The sequence below is a fragment of the Myotis yumanensis genome, unplaced genomic scaffold (assembly GCF_028538775.1).
Source record: "Myotis yumanensis isolate MYYU_CA2020_CCGP unplaced genomic scaffold, mMyoYum1.0.hap1 SCAF_5, whole genome shotgun sequence".
In the NCBI taxonomy this organism is placed as follows: domain Eukaryota; kingdom Metazoa; phylum Chordata; class Mammalia; order Chiroptera; family Vespertilionidae; genus Myotis; species Myotis yumanensis.
Genome location: NW_027223756.1, coordinates 20596358 through 20619455, shown reverse-complemented (window position 1 = coordinate 20619455; position 23098 = coordinate 20596358). Strand labels below are relative to the sequence as shown.

Below are 23098 nucleotides of genomic sequence, written 5' to 3'. Positions count from 1 at the left end.
CCAGAATGCTCAGAATAAAATTTTTTCTTTAAATATAATAATGGTGATAATGACCACCACCACAGCTAACATATATATAGCCAGGCACATTTTATTCTCCTAATAATGTTGTGAAGTGGGGACTCTTATTATTAGCCTTATTTTACAAATGAGAAAATTGAGGCTCCGAAAGTTATATAACTTGCCCAAAGTCACAAAGATAGTAAGTGGTAAAGCGAGGATTCAAAGTCTGACTCCACAGACCCTGCTCTTATCTGCAACACTGCAATTTCTGTTTTATGGCCCTGGTTTGGAAAAAAATTTCTTATATAAGAAACAAACTGAGCCCTGACCGGTTTGGCTCAGTGGATAGAGCGTCGGCCTGCAGACTGAAGAAACAAACTGCACAGACCATAAAGGAAAAGATTATTCCAGAAAGCTAAAAGTAAAACCATAATGAATACTTTCAACAAATGGTGCTGCAACAACTGGATACCCATCTACAAAAAAATGAACCTTTACCTTACCTCACAACACGTACAAAACTTACTCTGAAATGGACAATAGACTTACATGTAAGAGCTAAAACTATAATCTTTATAGAAGAAAACATCAGTGGAAATCTTAGTGACCTTGGGTTAGCCTAAGTTTCTTCACTAGGATACAAAAGGCACAAACTATAAAATAAATTGATAAATTGGACCTCATCAAAATTAGAAAATTGTGTTCTTCAAAAGATACTGGTAAGAAAATAAAAAGGCAAGCCACAGACTGAGGGAAAATATTTGCAAAACACATACTGAACAAAGGACTTGTACCCAGAATACACAACTGTTACAACTCAATAAAAAGACAAAAATTCCATTAAAAAATAGGCAAAAGATTTGTACAATCATTTCACCAAAGAAAATATATGGATGGCAAAAAAGCACATTACGACAATGCAAAGTAAAACCACAATGAGATATCACTACACACTCACTGGAATGGCTAAAATGAAAAAGACTGACAATACTGAAAGGTTGTTGAGGAACTGGAATTCTCCTTACATTGCTGGTGAGGATCCACATGGTATAGCCACTCTGGAAAATAGTTTGGCAGTTTCTAGTCATTAAATGTACACTCCCCCTACAATCCAGCAATTCCACTCCTAAGTATTTATGCAAGAAATATGAAAACATATCCACACTAAGACTTGTAGGCAAATGTTCATAGCAGCTTTATATATAAGACAAAAACTAGAAAAAAATCCAAATGTCCATCAACTAGAAGTTGAATAAACAAACTGGTATAACCATACAACAAATATACTAGTCATCAATAAAAAGCAAAAATATGGGTGAACCTCAAAAGCATTATGTTAATGAAAGAAGACAGACACAAAAGACTATGTACTACAAGACTCCAATTATATAAACCTCCAGAATAGGCAAAATTACAGTGGTAGGAAGCCTATCAGGGGGGCAGGAGCCAGGAGGTCAGGGCAAGAAACTGACAGCAAAGGGGCATGCGGAAACTTTTTTGGGTGATGAAATTTTTCTGTTACATGATTGTAGTGGTGGCTATATGAGTATACACATTTGTCAAAAATCACAGAAGTCTACACTTAAAATTGGTGAGCTTCATTATACATGTTATATCTTAATAAAGCTAATTTTAAAAAGTGAAAAAATAAACTACAATGAGATACCATTTCACAACCATCCTTTCAGAAAAACAATACTAAGAAGTGCCAAGGGCCCTGGACCGTGTAGCTCAGCCGTTAGAGCGTCAGCCTGCACACCAAAGGGTCGTGGGTTCAATTCCTGGTAAAGGGCACATACCTGGGTGATACCTGGCCCCAGTCAGAGCATGTGCAGGAGGCAACCAACTTATGTATCTCTCACATGGATGTTTCTGTTTCCCTCTCTCTTCCTCTCTCTCCCGCTGTCTCTCTCTTTCGCCCCCTCTCTCTCTCTTCTTCCCTCCTCCTTCCCTCCCCTCCATACTCTCCAAAAATCAATGGTATCCTCAGGTGAGGATTAAAAAAAAAAAGCAACACAAATAAGAACTGTCGCAGTGGTTCTCAACCTTCCTAATGTCGCAACCCTTTAATACAGTTCCTCATGTTGTGGTGACCCCCAACCATAAAATTATTTTTGTTGCTACTTCATAACTGTAATTTTGCTACTGTTATGAATCGTAATGTAAATATCTGATATGCAGGATGTATTTTCATTGTTCGCGACCCACAGGTTGAGAACCGGTGATTCTAGTGCAAAGGCTAGTCTACTTTTATACATTACTAGGGGGAGGAAAAACTGGTAAACCATTTTAGAGAGCTAAAGATGTACACAACTTAAAAACAGCAGTTTTATTTATTTATTTAAAAATACTTCTTATTTATTTTTATTGATTTCAGAGAGAAAGGGAGAGGGAGAGAGAGATAGAAACATCATGATGAGAGAGAATAGGCTGCCTCCTTCATGCCCCCTACTGGGGATCAAGCCCGAAACCCGGGCATGTGCCCTTGACCAGAACCGAACCCGGGACCCTTCAGTCCTCAGGCCGACGCTTTATCCATGAGCCAAACTGGCCAGGGCCAGCAGTTTAGTTATGCAGAGAAATCCTTACTCTCATTACTTAAGAAATACACACAGGAATTTTTCTAACAGTACTTCTGTCGAAAGGAAAAAATTTACAACAACCTAAATGTCCATTAGGAGGAAACTGAGTAAGTAAACTGTGGTAAGTCATGCATGAAATCAAACTACTATTATAAATATAATATCGATAGAGAAAAGTTGTAGCAGAATACATATAGATTTCCATTTGTTTCACACTGATAAACATGATTTGCTAGTGGCCACATATATGTGTGGAGAAGTATAAAGACAGGCATGGACACCGATACACACTGACTTCAGGATCATGATGACTACCTCTCTCTAAGAGGCAGGGGAAGGGGGACGTGGTGGGGGGAGGCAACACAAGTTGTTTAAACCGTTTTGGTTATTTAGCTAAGCTGGGGGATAAATATATCAATGTGCATTATTTGTATAAGTTAAAATAACTCTTTTCAAAACAAAAAGGAATCTTGCTGAAGGTGTCACTACGCTCCCTTACAAGAAATGGCAGCAATAACAGCCTTTAGTACATTATTCATCATTCAAAGGTTGCCTACTTAAGGCAATCATGAAAAAGAATTACTTAAAAGAAATGTTTTAGATGTAGTATTTTTAAAAGTCTAAATGTTCTACCTAATTGCTTCTTTAGAACTGGTAATTTATTCTAAACAGCAATTTGGGAGACATAACAATGTCATTATGAGTTTTTCTCTGCACATTACTGACACAATGGCTTACTTACAAACCAAACAGTTCCAACTAAAGTGGTTTCAGAGCTCCTCAGACACCAATGACAACATGGAAAAATGAAATTATCTGTACTCTTTTAAGAGCTCCAAGAGCTCAATTATCACTGTCAAGATACCCTAGAAGAGAGATATTTCCAGAAGCAAACACAGGTTTTAAGTTCTGAAAAAAAAATTCTAATCTTAATGACTCACAATCTAAAAAGCATAAACATTCACTTACAAAGGAACAAACTGTAAAATCTACTTGGATTTGTGGACTTTGTTTAATTTGCTAAAAAGAGACAGAATACAAACACAGAAAAATACTTTTAACTCACTGAGGCATATATTATGCCACTTTGAGGTTTGTTTGTTTTTTTAACATTTAACTCATAACCAAATTCAAACAACTTGCTTGCTACATTGAAATTAAAACATATATACACAAATACTGACTCAAAGTCTAAAGAGATGCTATGGAATCAACCATACTAATAAAAGGGTAATATACTAATTAGACCAGGAGACCTTCCGGATGTCCTTCCGGACAAAGCCATGGTGGCAGGGCCAAGGCAGAGGTGGTTAGGGACGGCAGGGGAGGGCATTTGGGTGAAAGCAAGCTGGTGGGGGAGGGCAGCTGGGAGCGAGCAGGCCGATGGGGGGAGCAGTTGGGGGAAGCAGGTGGCGGGGGCTCAGTTGGGGGTGATCAGTCTGGCAGGGGTGGGCAATTGAGGTTGATCAGGCTGGCAGCAGAGTGGTTAAGGGAGATCAGGCAGGCAGGCAGGTGAGGGGTTGGGAGCCAGTGGTCCCGGATTGCGAGAGGGATGTCCGGATGTCCGACTGCCGGGAGACCTTCCGGCAGTCGGACATCCCCTGAGGGGTCCCAGATTGGAGAGGGTGCAGGCCGGGCTGAGGGACACCGTTCTGTGCACGGATTTTGTGCACCGGGCCACTAGTCTATAACAAAAGCATAATATGCTAGTTAGACTGGGCAGCCGAACAACCTTCCAGACATCCTTCCAGATGAAGCTGGGGCTGCGAGGGCCAAGCCCCTTGCACGAATTTCATGCATCAGGCCTCTAGTTCTAATATAAATCACATTTCAGGAAATACCTACCCTCGAGCATTTTTAAGGAACTAAGATATACTTGTTTAGTTAACATTTTTTTGTTTTTGTAGAATATTTGATCAACTTGATATACAATGTAAAAAAACCAAGAGCTCAAGCATTCTAAACCAAGAGGTGAAGTAAACAAATTCAAAGATTAAATTTTTAAGAACAGAGTTGAATCTAAAGAAATGTCACCGATATTTCCAAATTGTGTAGGAATTGTCCACCTTCATTTTAGTTATGTCAAATGACATAATGAACTTGTTATGAGCTTCTTCATATGTTAGTAAGCTAAAATCTTTTATGAAAATTCAAAATTGGGAATTTTTAACAAGTCTAAAAAGTTTTCAGATAATTAAATGAAATTTCAGAAAGAAAAGAGACAATGGAGAGATAGAAATGCTACTGTTTACATAAAAATTAAATAGCAACTCAAGATTTTGAACTGACTGTCTAAAGAATGCTACTACTTTCTGATGTTAACCAGGAAGTATAGAAAATGTAAAAATAAAGGAAGTTTCCTAATATAGATAATTGCAACCTCCACTCTGAAATGCTCAAATGATGGACAGGTATATAATTAATACTGTAGGTAGTTTTAAGTCCATATACACATAATTTTTGTTTCACTGATAAACGTGTGTGTGTGTGTGTGTATAGACATGTATACATAGACGTATCTTTGAGCACATGTTTGAATGCTCCAGTATAGAAACTTGGGACATGGAATTGCTGGGCAGAAGAACAAAAGCATTTTAAAATTGTAGCCCAGCTGATGTTGCTCAGTGGTTGAGTGTGGACCCATGAACCAAGAGGTCCCCAGTTCGATTCCTAATTCCCATTCAGGGCACATGCCCAAGTTGCAGGCGCAATCCCCAGTAGGGGGCATGTAGGAGATAGCCTACCGATGATGGCTCTCTCATTGATGTTTTCTCTCTATCCCTCTCCCATCCTCTCTCTAAAAACAATAAAAAATAAAACTTTAATAGATGTTGTTAAACTGCTTTTCAAGGTGGTAGTGTATGAAAGAACTATTTTCCCATATTCTTGCCAACACCTGATTATCAGATATAACATATTTTATCAAATCAATGACATTTTAATTTGGATTTCCCTGACTACTAGTGAAGTTGAACATATCTTTCTACATATTTATTAACTTTTAAAAAATATATTGCCTCGCCCTAACCGGTTTGGCTCAGAGGATAGAGTGTCGGCCTGCAGACTGAAGGGTCCCAGGTTCGATTCCAGTCAAGGGCATGTACCGTGGTTGTGGGCACATCCCCAGTAGGGGGTGTGCAGGAGGCAGCTGATCAATGTTTCTCTCTCATCGATGTTTCTAACTCTCTATCCCTCTCCCTTCCTCTCTGTACAAAATCAATAAAATATATTTAAAAAAATATATATATATTGCCTCAACAGTTGTGAAAACAAAAATCCAACTAACTAGACAATGAAAACTAAATAAAGAATTCATACATTCAATACAGGGTCTTTGTTCCCAGAGAACTCATAATAGAGTTGAAAACACTTGAAAAATTCACATATAAACAATATTAATAATACAAGATATTTAATGATATCCAAAGAAAGAGATAAAAAGAAAGGTCTATAAAATTTCAGAGAAGGAAACATGCAAGGGTAGAATGTGAGTTATGACTTCAAAAATGGTTAGAGTCTTGCCCCACCAATGAACCAGGAGGTCATGGTTCAATTCCTGGTCAGGGCACATACCTAGGTTGTGGGTTTGGTCCCCAGTTGGGGCATGTATGAGAGGCTCTCTCATACTCTCTCTTCCTCTCTCTAAAAATAAATGAGCATGTCCTCGGGTGAGGATTGGAAAAAAAGAGTGTAGGGCAAAGACATATCATTTTATCCTACTATGGCCCCTACAGTATGTATATTTTGGTTACTGACCATTTTTATTTCCACTGTGAGACCTGCTGTTCATATCTGTTGCCTACTTTTCTATTAAGTCTCTTTCTTATTGACTTATAAGTATTCCTCATTTTTGGTTATTTATCTTTAGTCTGTTGTATATGATCCAAATACTTTTCTTAATTTGTCACTTTTATGTTTAATTTTGCTTATGGTGTGTTTTGTCATCAGGAGCTTTTATTTCTTATGAAGAGCATCAATATTTTGACTCTAAGAAAGTGTCAGATTTATAAAAGCTATTTGACAAACTCTAAGAAAACTAAATAGCCCTGGCCGGTTTGCTCGGTTGTTAGTGTCTGTCTGCAAACCTAAGGGTCTCGGGTTCAATTCCCAGTCAAGGGCACATATCTGGGTTGCAGGTTTGATCCCTGTGCCCTGATGAGGGCACATGCAAGAAGCAACCAATCAATGTGTCTCTCTCACACCGATGTTTCTCTTCCTCTCCCCGACCCCCTCTAAAAATATCAATGGAAAAAAAATATCCTTGGGTGAGAACGAACAACAAAAACCCAAAACTAGTTAACAGTCTGTGGGCAATTACAGCACTGCTAATTTCACAAAATCTCATGTTGAAGTCTACCTCACTCACCCACAGATTTGTCGGCCATGCCCACATCTCTAGATGTCCAGCGACAAAACCCACAGGCCAGGTAATAGGCTTTCTTCATGGTGGTCTTGGCTGGGTCATCGGGAAGCTGTGTGGAGATGCTTGTGGCCCGGGTGGAGAGGGTGTGCATGCAGCCGGGACAGTCAAAGCAGTTGGCGCATCTATGATACAAAAAATACAACAATTCATTCACTCCACAAATGTTACCAAGCACCTACCAATACCAGACCTTGTTCCAGGTGTTAGGAATTCAAGAGAGAACTGTAAGGGAGGATTGTCTCATGCAAAAAGAAATAATCAAGTACTCCTGAGACTCTTACAAACTTTGTTTTAAAATTTCAAAAGTATTATATGTTCATTATTAAAAAAATAATAAAAAAAATAATAATAAAATAAAAAGCAATCATCACAAAAGTTCCTGAAGAATTAGAGCCTGACCCAATCCTACTCCACAGAGACAATCAGTGTTAATAGTCTGGAGTTAACTATTTCCAGCCTCATTTCATGCTTGTACAGACCACAAAGAGTTCTGAGGAAAACAGAAATGTCAGAGCTTATGCCTTTAGAGAGAACAGCCCAATTGCACAATGGAAAACTGAGAGGCAACAATACAACGATCGGGAAATTGGTTTGGAAAATAACTTCTTGTTTGCTGTGCCAGAGAGCTGAAATGGATACCACACAATGCGATCAAACTGGAATGGTTCTGAAGTACTGCATGTTCAGGCTTCCTGGCACTATTCTCCTAGTGCTCAGCCAGCATTTCCCCTTCAGGGCTCCTGTACCTTGTTGCTTTAATGTTTTCCACAACCATAGATTATCAAGATTTCACCACGTCCTAGACTTGGTCTGAAGTTCCATGTCAAAACTCCAATTAGCTCTGTTATTTTGCCATCTGGATAATATCCTCAAATAAAGATAATAGTATCCACTTCACAGGGATATTTTGAGGATTAAATGTTAAAATTAATGTGTGGACAGCATACAAAACTGTCTGGTTTATCAGAAGGTATTTCTCAGAGACAAGGAAGACAAATAATAGTGGTTCACATCCATGGAGGCATACACATGTGAGTGGTAACAATGGACTTTCACATCAAGCAAAAAACCAAATGGTTCCCAGGAGCAATGACTACTATCCAGATCTTGGTTTTTGTTGTTTTTTTTTTAATATGTTTTTACTAATTTTTAGAGAGAGAGAAAGGGAGAGGGATAGATATAAACATCAATGAATGAGAGAGAAATATCATCGATCAGCTGCCTCTTGCACACCCCCTACTAATTGAGCCCACGACCTGGGCATGTGCCCTGACCGGAATGGAACTGGTGACCTCTCTGTTCCTGGGTCAATGCTCAACCGCTGAGCCACACTAGCCAGGCCAGATCTTGGTTTTTAATTCCATTCTCCAATAAAAGGAACCAGGGTTCCTTGGAGAAATGGCTAATTCTAGGAGTGAGGCAGAAAGTACACATGATGAGCCTGGAGTATTTTGTAGTACCAGAAAGTAAGAAAGTGCTCTAATGAATGAACAAACAACCCCCACCCCCCGCCCACCAAACAATGATTGGGGTTAAGTCAAAGGGATACAGTAGTCTACTGAAAAGTTACCAACAGCCAAAGGTAGAAAATTTGAGCAAAAAAAGTAGTATTGGATTACAACCTAAGGTGTAAAATAAATATCCAGGAGCCCGTCTGCTTTAAGTAAATGATTACTTAAATAAGTGGGGAAGAAGAGAAATATCTTCCATGCAAAATAATTCCAAATAATTTATGTAGACAACCCTCACAGAGGGGGAGCATAACTTCCTACTATTTAAGTGTGGGCTGTGATAGTTTTCCTTCTAAAGAGTACAGCACGGAAAAGGAGGTTGATAGTCATATTGAAAGTATGTTTCCTTGATATGCTGAGAGATACACTTTACCTCAGTGATCCTCCTCCCCAGAAATACACTCCCCTTCAGTGGTTCACAAACTGTGGCTCGGCAAACTGCGGCTCGCAAGCCACATGTGGCTCTTTGGCCCCTTGAGTGTGGCTCTTGCACAAAATACCGACTTCTGCGCACGGGCCACAAAGTTTCAATCGCACTGTGCGTGTGCGCCCGCACGTGGTATTTTGTGGAAGAGCCACACTCAAGGGGTCAAAGAGCCGCATGTGGCTCGAGAGCCACGGTTTGTCAACCACGGCCCTAGCTGATGAGAAAAACAGACACATTCCAACTGAGGGACATTCTACAATATATCTGATCACTATTCAAAACTTTTAAGGTCATCAAAACCAAGGAAAGTCTAAGAGGATGTCACAACAATGGGAGCCTAAGGAGACATAACTATTAAACATAACGTGGATATCCTAAATAGGATCCTGGAACAGAAAAAGGAGATTATGAAAAAAAAATAAACAAATCTGAATAAAATGTGGAGTTTATTTAACAATAATGTACCAGTATTGTTCAGTAATTGAGACAAATACACCATTCTAATGTAAGATGTTAACAGCAGGGGACACTGGGTATGGGATAAAAGGGAAATCTCTGTATCATCTTCACAATAATTCTTAAGTCTAAAACTGTTCTAAAATGGGAAGTTTATTCAAAGGCTAGTTTATCTTTGGCAAAGGTGATGCAGAAAAATGAAAAGAGCTAGTTAAGAAAGAGTTAGTTCCATGTGTTTTCTTACCAGCTATTACAAAAATAATTGAGAAAACAAAAAATGAATCCTGGTCTTACCTGTTCTTTTTTAGTTTGGCTTCAGCCGATGGCATATTTTCTAAGCAACTGGGGCAATAATGAGAGTCCACCTAGAAAGAAACAAGAAATCAAAAATCAGAGGAAAGGAAATTCAGTTTAGCTTGTGTGTATGTCTCTGCCAAACAGTAAAATGTGAAGTACATTATTATACTGAAGAAGAAGGTGAGAAACCACTCACCTGGCAGAGAACCTAAATTATTTTCAGCTCAAGTTTTATTCCTCAATCACCTTTGCTTTTTCAAACCATCCACATTTTGTAAACCTTCTATTTTTTCTTTACGATCTTTCCTGTGCCCTTTCATCAGGGTTTTATGAATTAGATGTGTTAAAAATTACCTATGTAAAAGAAGAACTCTATAATAACCTAAATAATAGGTTAATAAATAAAATAACCTAATTTGTAAAAATGTGATCAATTATTCTTCTACCTGATTTAGCTTTATTGGATTGTAGTAATTTGACCACACTTAAATTGTGAGATACTTTAAAGGTTTTCTCATTACTGAAGCAATACATGTTCACTGAAGAGCAGTATAAATTATCATTTACAAAGTCAGCTACAGCCAATCAATTAGATATTTAAACGACAAATTAAACTATTAAGCTAAACTATTGTATTTAACTCAAAAACACAGTATAAAAAATTCATTGTACTTTTTAAGGTCTGAATAATTATTTTCTTAAATGTAGGCAGATTCTATTTGACAATTCTAGAACTGTAGTCACCTGCAGATGGAAAGACAGATTCACTTGAACATAAATACTATAGAAACTGGCTTCTCTTTTCATCATCTGCTATAAGCAGAACCATCTTTGAAAAGATGAATACAATTGCTGCTCAAATAACCTCCCAGAACATAAGCTATAGTATTGCTAACAGATATTTGCCGTGACTCATCATAAAAGGCAAACTGTAAGTCATTCCTTTGCGTCCCCTTTCCAAAGAATGCTTGTCCCTTCATGTGCAGCTCCAATCCAGGCTCTCCATTAGAACCTTCTGGACTGCTCACGGGTATTAGCCTTCCCAAGCCCTAATGGCCTCTATCTCCCAGGTACACACCCGTCTGTAAAAGATGCAGTTACAGACTGAGTGTCATGGTTGAAGATATCCTTGGAGATCATGAAGACTGAGCTCCCTAGGAACCACCAAAGGAGAATCTAACCCAACAAATTGTAAGGGTGGAGCTGGAGCAGGGAAGCATCTAATGAGAAAGGAACTGCTAAGGAGATACACACAGGTACAGGCGTGCGTGTACACACACACACACACACACACACACACACACACACACCACACACCAGTGTTAATGAAGAAATCCATAAAAAATCAATGCCATGTTAAATACATGAAAAACCAATACCATATTATACATAAATGGCATTTATTTCTCTTGTATTATTTAAATACTTCCCCTGACCTTTTAAAATATATTTTAAAATATATTTTTATTGATTTCAGAGAGGAAGAGAGAGGGAGAGAGAGATATAAACATCAGTGATGAGAGAGAATAATTGATCGGATGCCTCCTGAATGCCCCACACTGGGGATCGAACCCACAACCTGGGTATTTGCCCTGATCAGGAATCGAACTGGGAGTCTAACAGTGACCTCTGGGTTTGACACTTAACCACTGAGCAACACCAGCCAGGCCTGACCATTCTTAATATTGTGAAAAATATCCCCCCTCAAAATAATTAATAATATGTAAAGTGGCTTTATAGTATAGGATATGTTTTTCATATGCGTTTCTTAATAGTCCAGGGATCTTTACTGAAGTTCTAAGTCAGGATACTCGTTTTCAAATCTTGGTCCTCCCAGTGTGACTTAGGGCTAACTTTATGTGTCTGTTTCTTTACCTGTAAAAATGATTTTTTTAAAAAGGTATCCATTCCATTGGGTTGTAGAAAGATAAAGGAGATTAAGTAAAGCATATGGCATAGAGTACTGGATAAACTGTATCTATTATTACTATTAGCGTTTCCTTCAGGACACTGTGAGTTACTCCACGGCAGGATTTATGTCTTCTCGTCTTTGAATCCGCAAAGCTTCCTGAATAAAGGAGATGTGCCCAGCGCTGCAGGACTGGGTGATTTTTCACGGGGTGGGGTCTTCTTCCTTCTAACAATCCCACCCCAGCGCCCATTTGCTGGGAAAGACGATAGCACCCTCCTCCCGGGGGAAGCGCTGTTAATATAACACTTCCAGCTTCCTACACGGCCTGCTCGACTCGCAACGCTTTCGCTCAGCTCGCCCCATCCCTGCGGCAGGCAGGCCTCGGCCGGAGCCAGGACACAGAGGGGCCAGTTTCCGGCCAACGTGGAGGCAGAACTTCCAGGATGGGAGGGGCATGAATACAATGCCTGTGTCCACTCCACGCAAATCAAACATGGAAAGTCAGTGTCTAATCCCGCAAGTGGCGCGAACTAAGCACGCCCACACCTTTTTCTCCCGGACCCACCCTGTCACCAAACCCCCAGGAGACAGCCAGGCTTCCCGAAGTCAAGTTCGTCCAATCAGAGGGTGCCCGGCCACCAGCCGAGCCGCTCAGCTCCACCCAAGGCCGCCCCTTCTTTCCAAGTGACAACTTATGAGCAAATTAAAGCTCGGGCAAATCTGAGTGACGGAAAACAGGCCAATCAGCAAGGTAGGAAAATGGTACCCGCCTCCAACCGGTGGGACTTCCCCGCCCGCCGCGGTGACTAATATGAATGCCTCTCCCCCTCCCCCTCCGCCCTCCCCATCCTCTTCCTGGGACGACGGCGTTACCTCGTGAGACACACATTCCAGCGACCGCAGCTCGCTGCAGTAGCGGCAGAAGTAAAGCTGCGAGAGAGGGGCCCGAACCTTCTTTTCTCCCTGGACGAGGTAGAGGACCCGCTCCGATTGCAGCAAGGACGCCATCTTGGAGAGGGAGGAGCCGACGACGCTCCGGTCGCGTCACGTGACCCGAGAGCCGGCGTTCGCCTCGCCGCCTCCCCTACGTCTTTCTACGTCGACTTTGACGTCAGGTTTCCGACGCGGCGGGGGTTTGCGTCCGCGAGAGTCCGAACGCGCCTGCGCAGCAGGGATTCCCCGGTTTCTCCCCAGCCGCGGGCCCGCCGCCCTCAGCCTTTCAGGGAGCGTCAGTGGCTTGTGTGGAACTCAGATTTGCTTACGGTTAAGTACAGAACCTCACATCAAAGCCAGACAAGCTCAGTGCCCTCCTTTCGTTTCTTGCACAGAGCAAGGCAGCTGCTTTTTGTTTTATTTACAGCTGCCTCTCCTGCCCTCACCTTCCAGGCACACATCCAGAGGTGGATGGGAGGTTTCAGGGATAACGTTCCATGGGAACTGGAGGCTGAGTGACCCCAGCACGTTCTTCTGATAGCCTTGTCACCGGCCTGTAGGAGACTTTCACAGCCTTTATCTCATAATGGTACAGTAGGCAGTGAGACACACATGAGCGGAGCAGGAACAATAGGCCCCGTACCACCGAAAGCCCTAGGTATCTAGAAGGACCTCACCCCCAGGGCAACCTTTCCTACCCTAGGGTCTCACTGTCACTGACCGTGTGGTTCAGACCCCCTGGCCGTCCCTCTCCTGGTCATGCGGTTCAGACCCTCCCCTGACCGTCCTCCCCTGGCATGTCTAGTCAAGTGGTTGACCCCTTTGGAAGAGGAAGGGGGTGGGGCGCAGAGAATAGCCTCATATGCCTCCCATACAGGCCCTTGCAGGACCATTCCCTTAAGCATGAACCCGTAGGCAGCGATTCTCAACCTGTGGGTCGAGACCCCTGAAAATACATCCTGCATATCAGATATTTACATTAGGATTCATAACAGTAGCAATATTACAGTTATGAAGTAGCAACGAAAATAATTTTATGGTTGGGGGTCACCACAACATGAGGAACTGTATTAAAGGATCACGGCATTAGGAAGGTTGAGAACCACTGCTAGAGGTAACAAATAGGCGTCGGTTGTGTTTCAGCTCCAGGCCTGAAAAAGCAACAAGGCCAGGCGGGGTGACACCATGGCTGACATCAAGACCAGCGGCAAGGACTTAATGACCCTCTACCTAGTACCAACCAACCAGTGGACACCAGGACCCTAAGGAGACGCACCTAGAAAGCTGATAAATATTCTATTGAGATCCTCCCCTGCAACCTCCAGATAAGCCCTTAAAATAGAGGACTCGGTGACTCTCTCTCTCTCTCTCTCTCTCTCTCTCTCTCTTTGTTAATCCTCACCAAAGGATATTTTTCCAAACTTTTTTTTTTTTAGAGAGAGTGGAATGGAGGGGGAGAGACAGAGAGAGAGAAACGTCGTGCGGGATACACGTCGATTGGTTGTCTGCTGCAGGGATTGAGCCTCTAATCGAGGTATGTGCTCTTGACCTGAATTGAACCCAGGACCCCTCAGTCCGTGCGCCGACGCTCTATCCACTGAGCCAAACCGGCTAGGGCGGCTCTTTCTCTCTGGAGCACCTTTCCTCCCCGCTTCCTTCCCTCGAGGCGCTTACCTTCACTTTCTTTTTCCTACGCTCCAAGTCCCTTCCTTTGCCTCTGTAACTTGTTTCCTGAGCCCACACAGTCCTACTGGCTCACTTCTTTCACCGCTCATTTCTTCTATCTCTGTGACATTCTAAACAAACTTTTGCTTATATTTGAGTCTTAACTCTAAATTCTTTCTTAGCCAACACTCAAGGACCTTGGTCTAACATCTGGTGCTATTTCGCTGTTTAACAATTTGAAATTTCTTAGACTGTGAGCTCTTCCACGCAGGGGCCAGAACTCATTCATTTGCAGGTTTCAAGTACTTAGCATTAGGATTAAGTCTGCACAGTAGACCCCTTATCTGCAGTTTCACTTTCTGTGTTTCAACCTTGGTCAGAAAATATTAAATGGAAAATTCTAGAATTAAGCAATTCGTAAGTTTTAAAACATGAGCTGTTCCAAGTAGCTCGATATAATCTCATTCCGTCCCGTTCTATCTCCCCAGGAAGTGAATCATCCCTTTGTCCATCGTACCCATGCTGTATACACTACCAGCCCGTTAGTCACTTAGACTTGGTTATCAGATCAACTGATATCGAAGTTGTGGTATTGCAGTCACCCTTGTTTTACTTAATAATGACCCCGAAGTGGAAGAATAGTGATCCTGGCAGTTCAGATATGCTAAAGAGATGCCATAAAGTGCTTACTGTAAATGCAAATGTATGTATATGTAGGAAAAAACAGTACTGTGTATATAGGGTTCAGTATTATCCGTGGTTTCAGGCATCCCCTGGAGGTCTTGGAATGTATCCTCCATGGATAAGGGGGGACTACTGTATGGCGGATGTTCAATATGTATTGATTAATGATGGAATGATACTAATGAGTGAACCTAGGTGTCATTTACATTTTTATAATGCATAAACTAAGGTTTAGATATGTAACATGACCACTTTTTAAAATATTTTTATTGATTTTTTTACAGAGAGGAAGGGAGAGGGATAGAGAGTTAGACACATCGATGAGAGAGAAACATCAATCAGCTGCCTCCTGCACACCCCCAACCGGGGATGTGCCTGCAACCAAGGTACATGCCCTTGACCGGAATCTAACCTGGGACCCTTCAGTCCGCAGGCTGACGCTCCATCCACTGAACCAAACCAGTCAGGGCTAACGTGACCACTTGGAACTGACCTAGCAAAGATGAGCCCATGTTACCAGTACTTGACACCAGTCCTATGCTTTTCTCGCTGTATTAGTGCTGTATCATTACAACACTGTCTGACATTTGACTTGGTGATTGAGAACAAATGGAGCTGAATATTAGCTAACACTTACTGAGCTCTTATTGAGTGCAGAACACTGTGTCAAAACTTTATATGTATCATCTTACTCAATTTTCACAAACACTCCAAAGGCAGTTATTAGTATCATCATCTCTATTCTACAGTGCAGGAAACTGAGGCTCAGAGAATTGCAATGACTGGTCTAAGGTTTCCTAAATAACGCAGAATGTTGTTCTGTCTGAGTCCACAGTTTACATGCATTACCCGATGCATACTGCCTCCAGCAAATTTTCTTTCTTTTTTCTCTAGCTTTATTGAGGAAATTAAAATTTTTATTTTATTAATTTTTAATTTAAATTCTTTATTGTTTAAAGTATTACATATGTCTCTTTTTTCCCCCATTGACCTCACCCCGGCCCCTCAAAATTTATTTTATTTTATTTTATTTTATTTTATTTTTTTTATTATTATTTTTATTTTTCGCTAAAAGTATTACAAAGGGTATTACATAAGTGTCCTTCCCCCCCCCCCCTCAAAATTTATTGACAATTAAAATTTATTTAAGGTGTACACCTTGGTGATTAGATATACATTGTGAAATAATCAGGATTATCAAGCCAATTAACATAGCCATCACCTCACATAGTTACCATTTTCTTTTCTTTTTTTCTGGTAAGAACACAAAAGATCAGCCCTCTTAGCAAATTTCAAGTATATAATACAGTCCTGTTAACTATAGTCACATTGTTGTACACTAGATTTCCAGAACTTACTTTGCATAACTGAAACTTGGTACACTTAGACCAACATTTCTCCATTTCCTCTCTCTGCTAGGCCTTGGCAACCACCATTCTGTCTGCTTCCATGAGATAGGCTATTTTGGATTCCATATATTAGTGAACTCATGCAGCATTTGTCTTTCTGGGTGTGGTGTATTTCACTTAGCATAATGTCCTTTAGATTTATCCATGTTGTTGCAAATAGCAGGATTTCCTCCTTTTTTTTTTTTTAAGTTGAGTGAGATTCCACTGCTCAGTGACCAACAGTCGCCAATAGCACAACCCTGAAGTGTAGGTGACGATTAGCATGGCCCCTGGGCAACAGCAACACACAGACCCTGGCATAGAAGACAGGCACTGGGAGCAGAGGGAGAAAGAAGTAACCAAGGAGGACACCTGGCTTGGTTCCCAAGGTGCGCAGTGCCAGCCTGCTTCACTGGTGCTTGCAGGCTTACAAAAACATAAGCCATGGGTTGGAGTTTGTTATTGCCATAATATCCTGATGTAGTAGACTAGGTGGCTTACAATCATCACGTACTAAAAAGATCCTAGTTCAACCCTTGTATTTTTCAGATGGGGAAAATGAGGTCCAGAGAGTCAAAGGAACATGCCCACAGGTTTTCTCACTCCTAGTATCATATTCTGTTCTCTAATTCTGTAAATGCTCTTTGCCCACCATATCAGTTCATTCATACCCACAGCCAAGTAGGAAACTTGTTGCTCTTTTAACAACACTTAAAAAGAAAAGAAAGTTGCCCAGCCAATGTAGCTCAGTGGTTGATCATCAACCTATGAATCAGGAGGTCACAGTTCGATTCCCGTTAGGGCACATGCCTGGGTTGCAGGCTCAATCCCCAGTGTGGGGCGTGCAGGAAGCAGCCAATTGATGATTCTCTCTCATCACTGATGTTTCTATCTCTCTCTCCCTCTCCCTTCCTCTCTGAAATCAAAATAAAAATATATTAAAAAAATAAAGAAAGCAACTGCAAGGGAAAGTGAGACGCTAATGGATAGCCTATTCAATTTGCCCTGGAAGTTTGCTGGAATTGTGTCATTTTGGGCACATGAGTTTCAACATCTCTGGAATGCTCTCCCCTTGGTTTTAATAAGAATTTCTCAAGGGTACCTCAAGCCTAACCAAAGCTTGTTCTCATGCTCCCTTCTCTGTGCGTAGTGGACTAACTGGAAGCTAGTGTCAATTCTGTGGCACCAAGGAACACTTCCTCTGTGCTCTATTGAGGATACAGAGACATGAGCTGGGCATCCTATTTTGGCTAGAGGATGCACAGGGTGGCCTTGGGTTAACCACCACAGCTGTTACCCAATGGCTGCTAGTGCTTAAGGAAGACCTCTGGCCCCAAAAGTGCTGACTCATAACAGACAGTTCATGGCCATACACTATTCCACTCTTCTCCTCCTGCTTGTTTGCCTGTCCACCCTTGAGATTCACAACCAACTCAAGAGACCATAGTTCTTAGTGAAATAAGAGTAAAATCATGAAACAGTAAAGCCAGAAGTAACTGTAGAGATTTTCTAGTCCACTCCCTTTATTTTAAAGACTAGAGGCTCAGTGCACAAATTTGTGCAGGGGGGCAGGTCCCTCAGCCCGGCCTGCACCCTCTCACAATCCAGGACTGCTGGCCCCTAACCACTCACCTGCCTACCTGTCTGATCACCCCTAACCACTTGCCTGCCTGCCTGATCACCCCTAACCATTTGCCTGCCTGCCTGATCACCCCTAACCACTCTGCCTGATTGCCCCTAATCACTCGCCTGCCTGATCACCCCTAACCGCCTCTGCCTCAGCCCCCGCTGCCGTGGCTTCATCCAGAAGGATGTCCCAGAATGACGTCCAGAAGGTCATTTGGCTATCTGGTCTAATTAGCATATCACGCTTTCATTATTATAGATGGAGAACTGATGCCCAGAAAAGGAAAGGACTTTCCCAAGGCCACTGAGGAAGTGAGAGGTGAAGCTAGGGTTTAAACACAGGTCTTCCTGTCAAGTTGGTTGTCTTCACTGACTTGGCTGAATCTCCATCTTGACACAATTCCCCACCCAACCCAAAGACTTGCTGCTGGAGACCACCAGTATAATGCTTGTTGAGTTGAATAAAATAGAGCAGAAGATTGAATTCCTGCCTTGCCCAGTGCCTGACACAGAGCAGGCACTCAGTAAGTATCTGTTGGATGGGTGAATGCCATCTTCAACTATCTGAAACTTGCTGGCAGATGGAAGATGGTAACTGGAAAATATTTTTCTTTTGATTTTTAAGCAGCGCCTTCTTTTAGAAGAATCAAGGGAAGGGAGGTAGATCACAATTTTAAATAGGGTGGTCAGGTTAGGCCTGTGAGAAGGAAGGATTCGAGGGAAGAGTTGAAGGAGGAGGGGAGTGGGCCTCGTGGATGTGGCAGAAGAGCTATTCAGGCAGAGGCTGAGCAAAGTCTCTAAGGCTTAACTGAGGAACAGCAAGGAGGCGGGGGGGGGGGGGCATTAAAGAGTGAGCAAGGGGGAGAGGTAGGTATAGGTGACAAAGTCTCAGAGGTAAAGGGGTGGGGGGTACACTCATGTAATATCTTCAAGGGCATTTTAAGGATGTTGGATTTGCTCTGAAGGAACTGGGGAGCCATCACAAGATTTTAAGCAGTGCAGTGACATGATCGAACCTACAGTTAACAAGGGTCACCCTGGACACTGTTTTGAGAATGGACTGCAGAGAGACAAGAACAGAAGCAGGGGTCAGTTTGGAGATACGGCAGTGATCCAGGCCTAAGGTGACAGTGCCAGGAACCAGGAATTCTGACTATATTTTGAAGGTAGAGCCTGAGGCCCAACTGGGGGGGGGGGGGGGGGAGACAGGGACAGACGGACATGTTCGTAGACTGCCATGTGAAGGGTAGCTTGGAGCCACACCAGGGAGGCCCTTGATGGGCCAGGGGATAATCCATTTCATGGTTTGGCCGAATTCAGCCACCGGGAGTTTATTTGCTCAGAAATTATCAAGACTATTTGTTTCTTCTCTCTGAGGTCAAAAAGAAAACATCATGGAAAGAAGGAGATGACGCTAACTTGTTAAGTCTCTAGTTTACTTTGTTCCAAATCACAAAGCATTCTGATTACCCCACAGGAAAGCATATTTCACAAGAGGCTCAGAGAAAAAGCCAGTCCTCCCTAAACACATTAATCGCATGGTTAGGGCTCTAGCTTGGGCTGAGAAGGAGAAACTGATGTGGGACAGAGCCCAGCCTGTTTGGAATGGTGCCAAGGGCTCGAACAAACAAGCTTTGTCCGCTGCTGTGAAGGCAAAATGAGTTAATAAAAATTAATGTGGGTAGAACATAGAACATCATAAGTTGCTATGTAAGTATTTGTTATTAGACCACAGCGATTAGTCAGTATTACAAGTGGGAAAACAGGTTCAGAGAGAGGAAGTGGTTCACCTGAAGTTACACTGGATCTCCCGCTTACTTAATGAGCACTAAATTGGTTTCTTTTATTATGTTTGGATGATTGGGATTTCCAGTCTTGCCCACACTCCCATCTTGGGTGCCTCTTACAGTTCATTTCTAGAAGCTCTTTTAGACTTGGAGCTGTCTGTGCCTCATCTGAAAATCTTCCTGCCCTCACAGGGAAGAAAGTTCAATGGGATATATTGTTACTCTTGCGCACCTGTGCAAGCCAGCCTCCAAATCTGCCCTCGGTGGTATTCATACCCCTGTGTGCACTCCTTCCACATTATACCAGGGTTGTGACCCATAGCACACAACAGAAGTAGCAGTAGGACATTTCTGAGATGATACAAGTCTATAGTTCCTGTATTGGGTGCTTGCTTGGATCACTTGCTTGGGAAAAGCAAGCTGCTGGGTTTTGAGCAGCTCTGTTGCAGGGAACTAAAGCCTCCAGCAACAGCCAGTGAGGACTGAGGTCTGCCAGCAACCAGTACATGAGCTTGGAAGTGGATTCCTCGGCTCTGGTCAAGTACAGTGGGGCCTTGACTTACGAGTTTAATTCGTTCCGTGACCGAGCTCGTAACTCAAATTACTCGGATGTCAAATCATTAAAGTGAACCAGTAAGACACGTACGTGATGCCGGGCTGATGTTGTGGCGTTCACTGTGACGTTCGCTGCGCCAACTAGCGGTGGGGTATCTGAAGCTGGCTTGTAACCCGAATTTTAGCTCGCAACTCAAAGCAAAAAATCGGCTGAGAGACGGCTCATATCTGGGAAAACTCGTTAGTCGGGACACTCGTAAGTCAAGGCCCCACTGTATTGAGTTGAGTATAGACCCAGCTGGCATCCTGACTGCAATCTCATGAGAGACCCTGAGCCAGAACCACCTGGCTAAGCAGCTCCTGGAGTCCTGACCCCTAGAAACTGTGAGATAATCAATGTTTAAGCTGCTAAATTTTGAGATACTTTGTTACACGGCAATAGCTCTCTAATATACCCACCCTCCCTTACCAGTTAGCCTTTGTTGCACTGTGCACTTGTCTCTCCATCTCTGCTCCCTCCACCATTCTTGTCATTGCCTGTGCACCCTTCATATACCCTCATCACCAACTATCTGAAGCCAAATCCAGAAGTCGTCAAACCTGCTGAAGCACTAGTGATACCAATAGGAGTGATGGTGGGCTAACATCAGAATTTGAGAAAGGTTTAATAAAGGGATTATTAAGAGGGTGAAGAGCGATCACAAGGAATACTGCAGTATCCCAGGGCTAGTGAAGGTGGGTGCTGCTTATGGCCTGAAAGCGTAAAGGGAGGAAGCCTCCGCTTCCTGGAACCAGAAGAGAGAGAACTGTGTGAAGAGTAGAACCTGACAGGAGCAGGACCTTTGGGTCCAGGACAGAGCCAGGCATTGGCAGCCCCTGGGGTGGAGAGTAGAAATGCAACACGCCTCAGCTCTTGCTGGCACTTCCCACTTAGCTGAACCCGACAGGAAGCTAGACCTCAGGGAAGCCCATCTTAGTTTGTGTTCCCTCAGAAGCAGACAATGGGATAAGGGTTTAAATGAAAGTCTACTTGAGTGAAAATTCATGTAAGAAGTTTAGAGTGCACGGAGTGAGGGAGTGATGCCCAAGAGAAGGTACCAATAAGATTGTGTTATTAAGCCGGCTACAATAAGGGTTTAGTCCCACAGAGAAACTCTAGGAAACAATGTAAACGAATGCCCCAGACTCATTCCTCCAAAAGGTGAGGGCTTTGGGACATTCATGCCCCTGGAGTCTGTTTGAGGGCTGCTCCTGGGATTGGGCTATTTCTTGGGTACTTCTGGATTGCCAGGCTGGCAGACTGGCCTTCTTGTGGGTCTGGGGACAGTCCTCAGACACAAAGATGCAGGTCTTGGCAGTTGGAAATCTGGCGGGAGCTGAAGTTGGGTGAGGTCCAAGGAATGTGGGCAAGGCATTGACCATGCCTGCTACAGGGCTCCTGGATGGGGCCAGATGTGGTACCACCCCATGCACAAAGCAGGATGGAGAAGTGTGTGGAGGGTGAATCTGGAGGAACAAAGAAACTTGCATTCATATTTAAAGTAAATAAGTAATATTTGCTGACCATCTAAATTTAATATCACTGTTTAGATGTCAAAACAATTTTTCCTCTTGATTCCCACAACTATTGTCCTCTACTGTCTATCACAGTCATGCATCTAATGGTCTTCTTATGCTTCTGTATTTTGCATTGTGCACTAGCTAGGGCGGGAATCACCCCATTTCATAGAGTAAAAGACAGAGGTGCAGAGGGGACTTGGTTCAGTAGGTGTCAGTCAGGTGTAGAACATTTAGAAGCAGTTTTGCCACTTACTGGCTAGCTAATCTTAGACAATCCAACTGATCCTTTTTGGGCCTCTGTTCTCATGTGTAAAATGGGGGTTAACATTTTCACTATAGAATTGTAGCAAGAACTAAATGTTATGATGTGAAACACTTGCTACATGTTAGATGTTCAAGAAGTGTTCTTCTTAAAGTAAGTCTTTCTTTTTTAAGGCAGAGGCTTTTATTATACAGGGTGGGGCAAGAGGGTTTACAGTTGTGAGTACATGAAACAGAGTTTATTCTTGTATTATTATTTCTTATTTATTGTGTTATTTTTCTATAAGAACAAGTGTAAACTGACTTTTCCCCCACCCAGTGTATTTTTTCTTGAGACCACATTTACTTGAAAAGTTAGACGGACTGGACTGAGGGTATCTGCCAGTAATAGGCAATCTTTTGTCTCTCAGCTACATGACTGTGTAATAATTGAACACTTTGGAATTAAGCCACGAGAATGGATTCAAATAATTATAACCACACTAATGAGACCACATGACTATCGCTCCACTTCAAAGCTAGAAAATGCAACCCTTCCATTTCCTTCTCTTTCTTCCTGTCTGCTCAGTTTGTTTTATCTCAGATACCACATGTTTGGAAAATTCCACCATTTTACCTCCTTGCCTAATCATTAGCTCAATTAGGTCTTCCAGCTACAATTTTAAAAGATGTAATTAAAAATAAAAATTCCTACATCAGTTTTCAGACTAAAAGCATATTTATTTTGAAGGTCAGCAAGCAAGTGCGGCTTCCTCAAAGAACAGAGGCATTTTGCCCAAGGATCTGTAGAGCAAAAAGAACCTCAGGAATTTTTCCAGCGGGACAGAGGAAGGGAGGGAGAGAGACAAGGGGAATCTCAGTGCCTGCCTCCTCGGGAAGAACTGAGCTTTCTTGGGGTCTGTAAGGAGGGAGTTGATACCTCAGCCAGGACGTGTCCATCAGTGGGACAAGATGGATCACCCCACACAGACATGCTTTTAACTCAAAACTGTAATAATCTTTTTTTAAAAATATATTTTATTGATTTT

At 42.3% G+C, this 23098-nt stretch overlaps 1 protein-coding gene across 2 annotated transcripts in view; it reads right to left on the bottom strand.

The window, feature by feature from the left end:
* The window catches only part of DCTN4 (dynactin subunit 4), a 33314-nt gene extending 20666 nt beyond the window's left edge, over positions 1-12648 (bottom strand). For both annotated transcript variants that reach the window (XM_070414584.1, XM_070414585.1), the window contains exons 1-3: positions 12485-12648; positions 9697-9767; positions 6952-7130 (exon numbers count right to left, since the gene is read on the bottom strand). In XM_070414584.1, the coding sequence (XP_070270685.1) occupies positions 6952-7130; positions 9697-9767; positions 12485-12619 (385 nt within the window). In that variant the 5' untranslated portion in view covers positions 12620-12648. The remainder of the gene's footprint in view (positions 1-6951; positions 7131-9696; positions 9768-12484) is intronic.
* Between the last annotated feature and the right edge of the window lie 10450 nt (positions 12649-23098).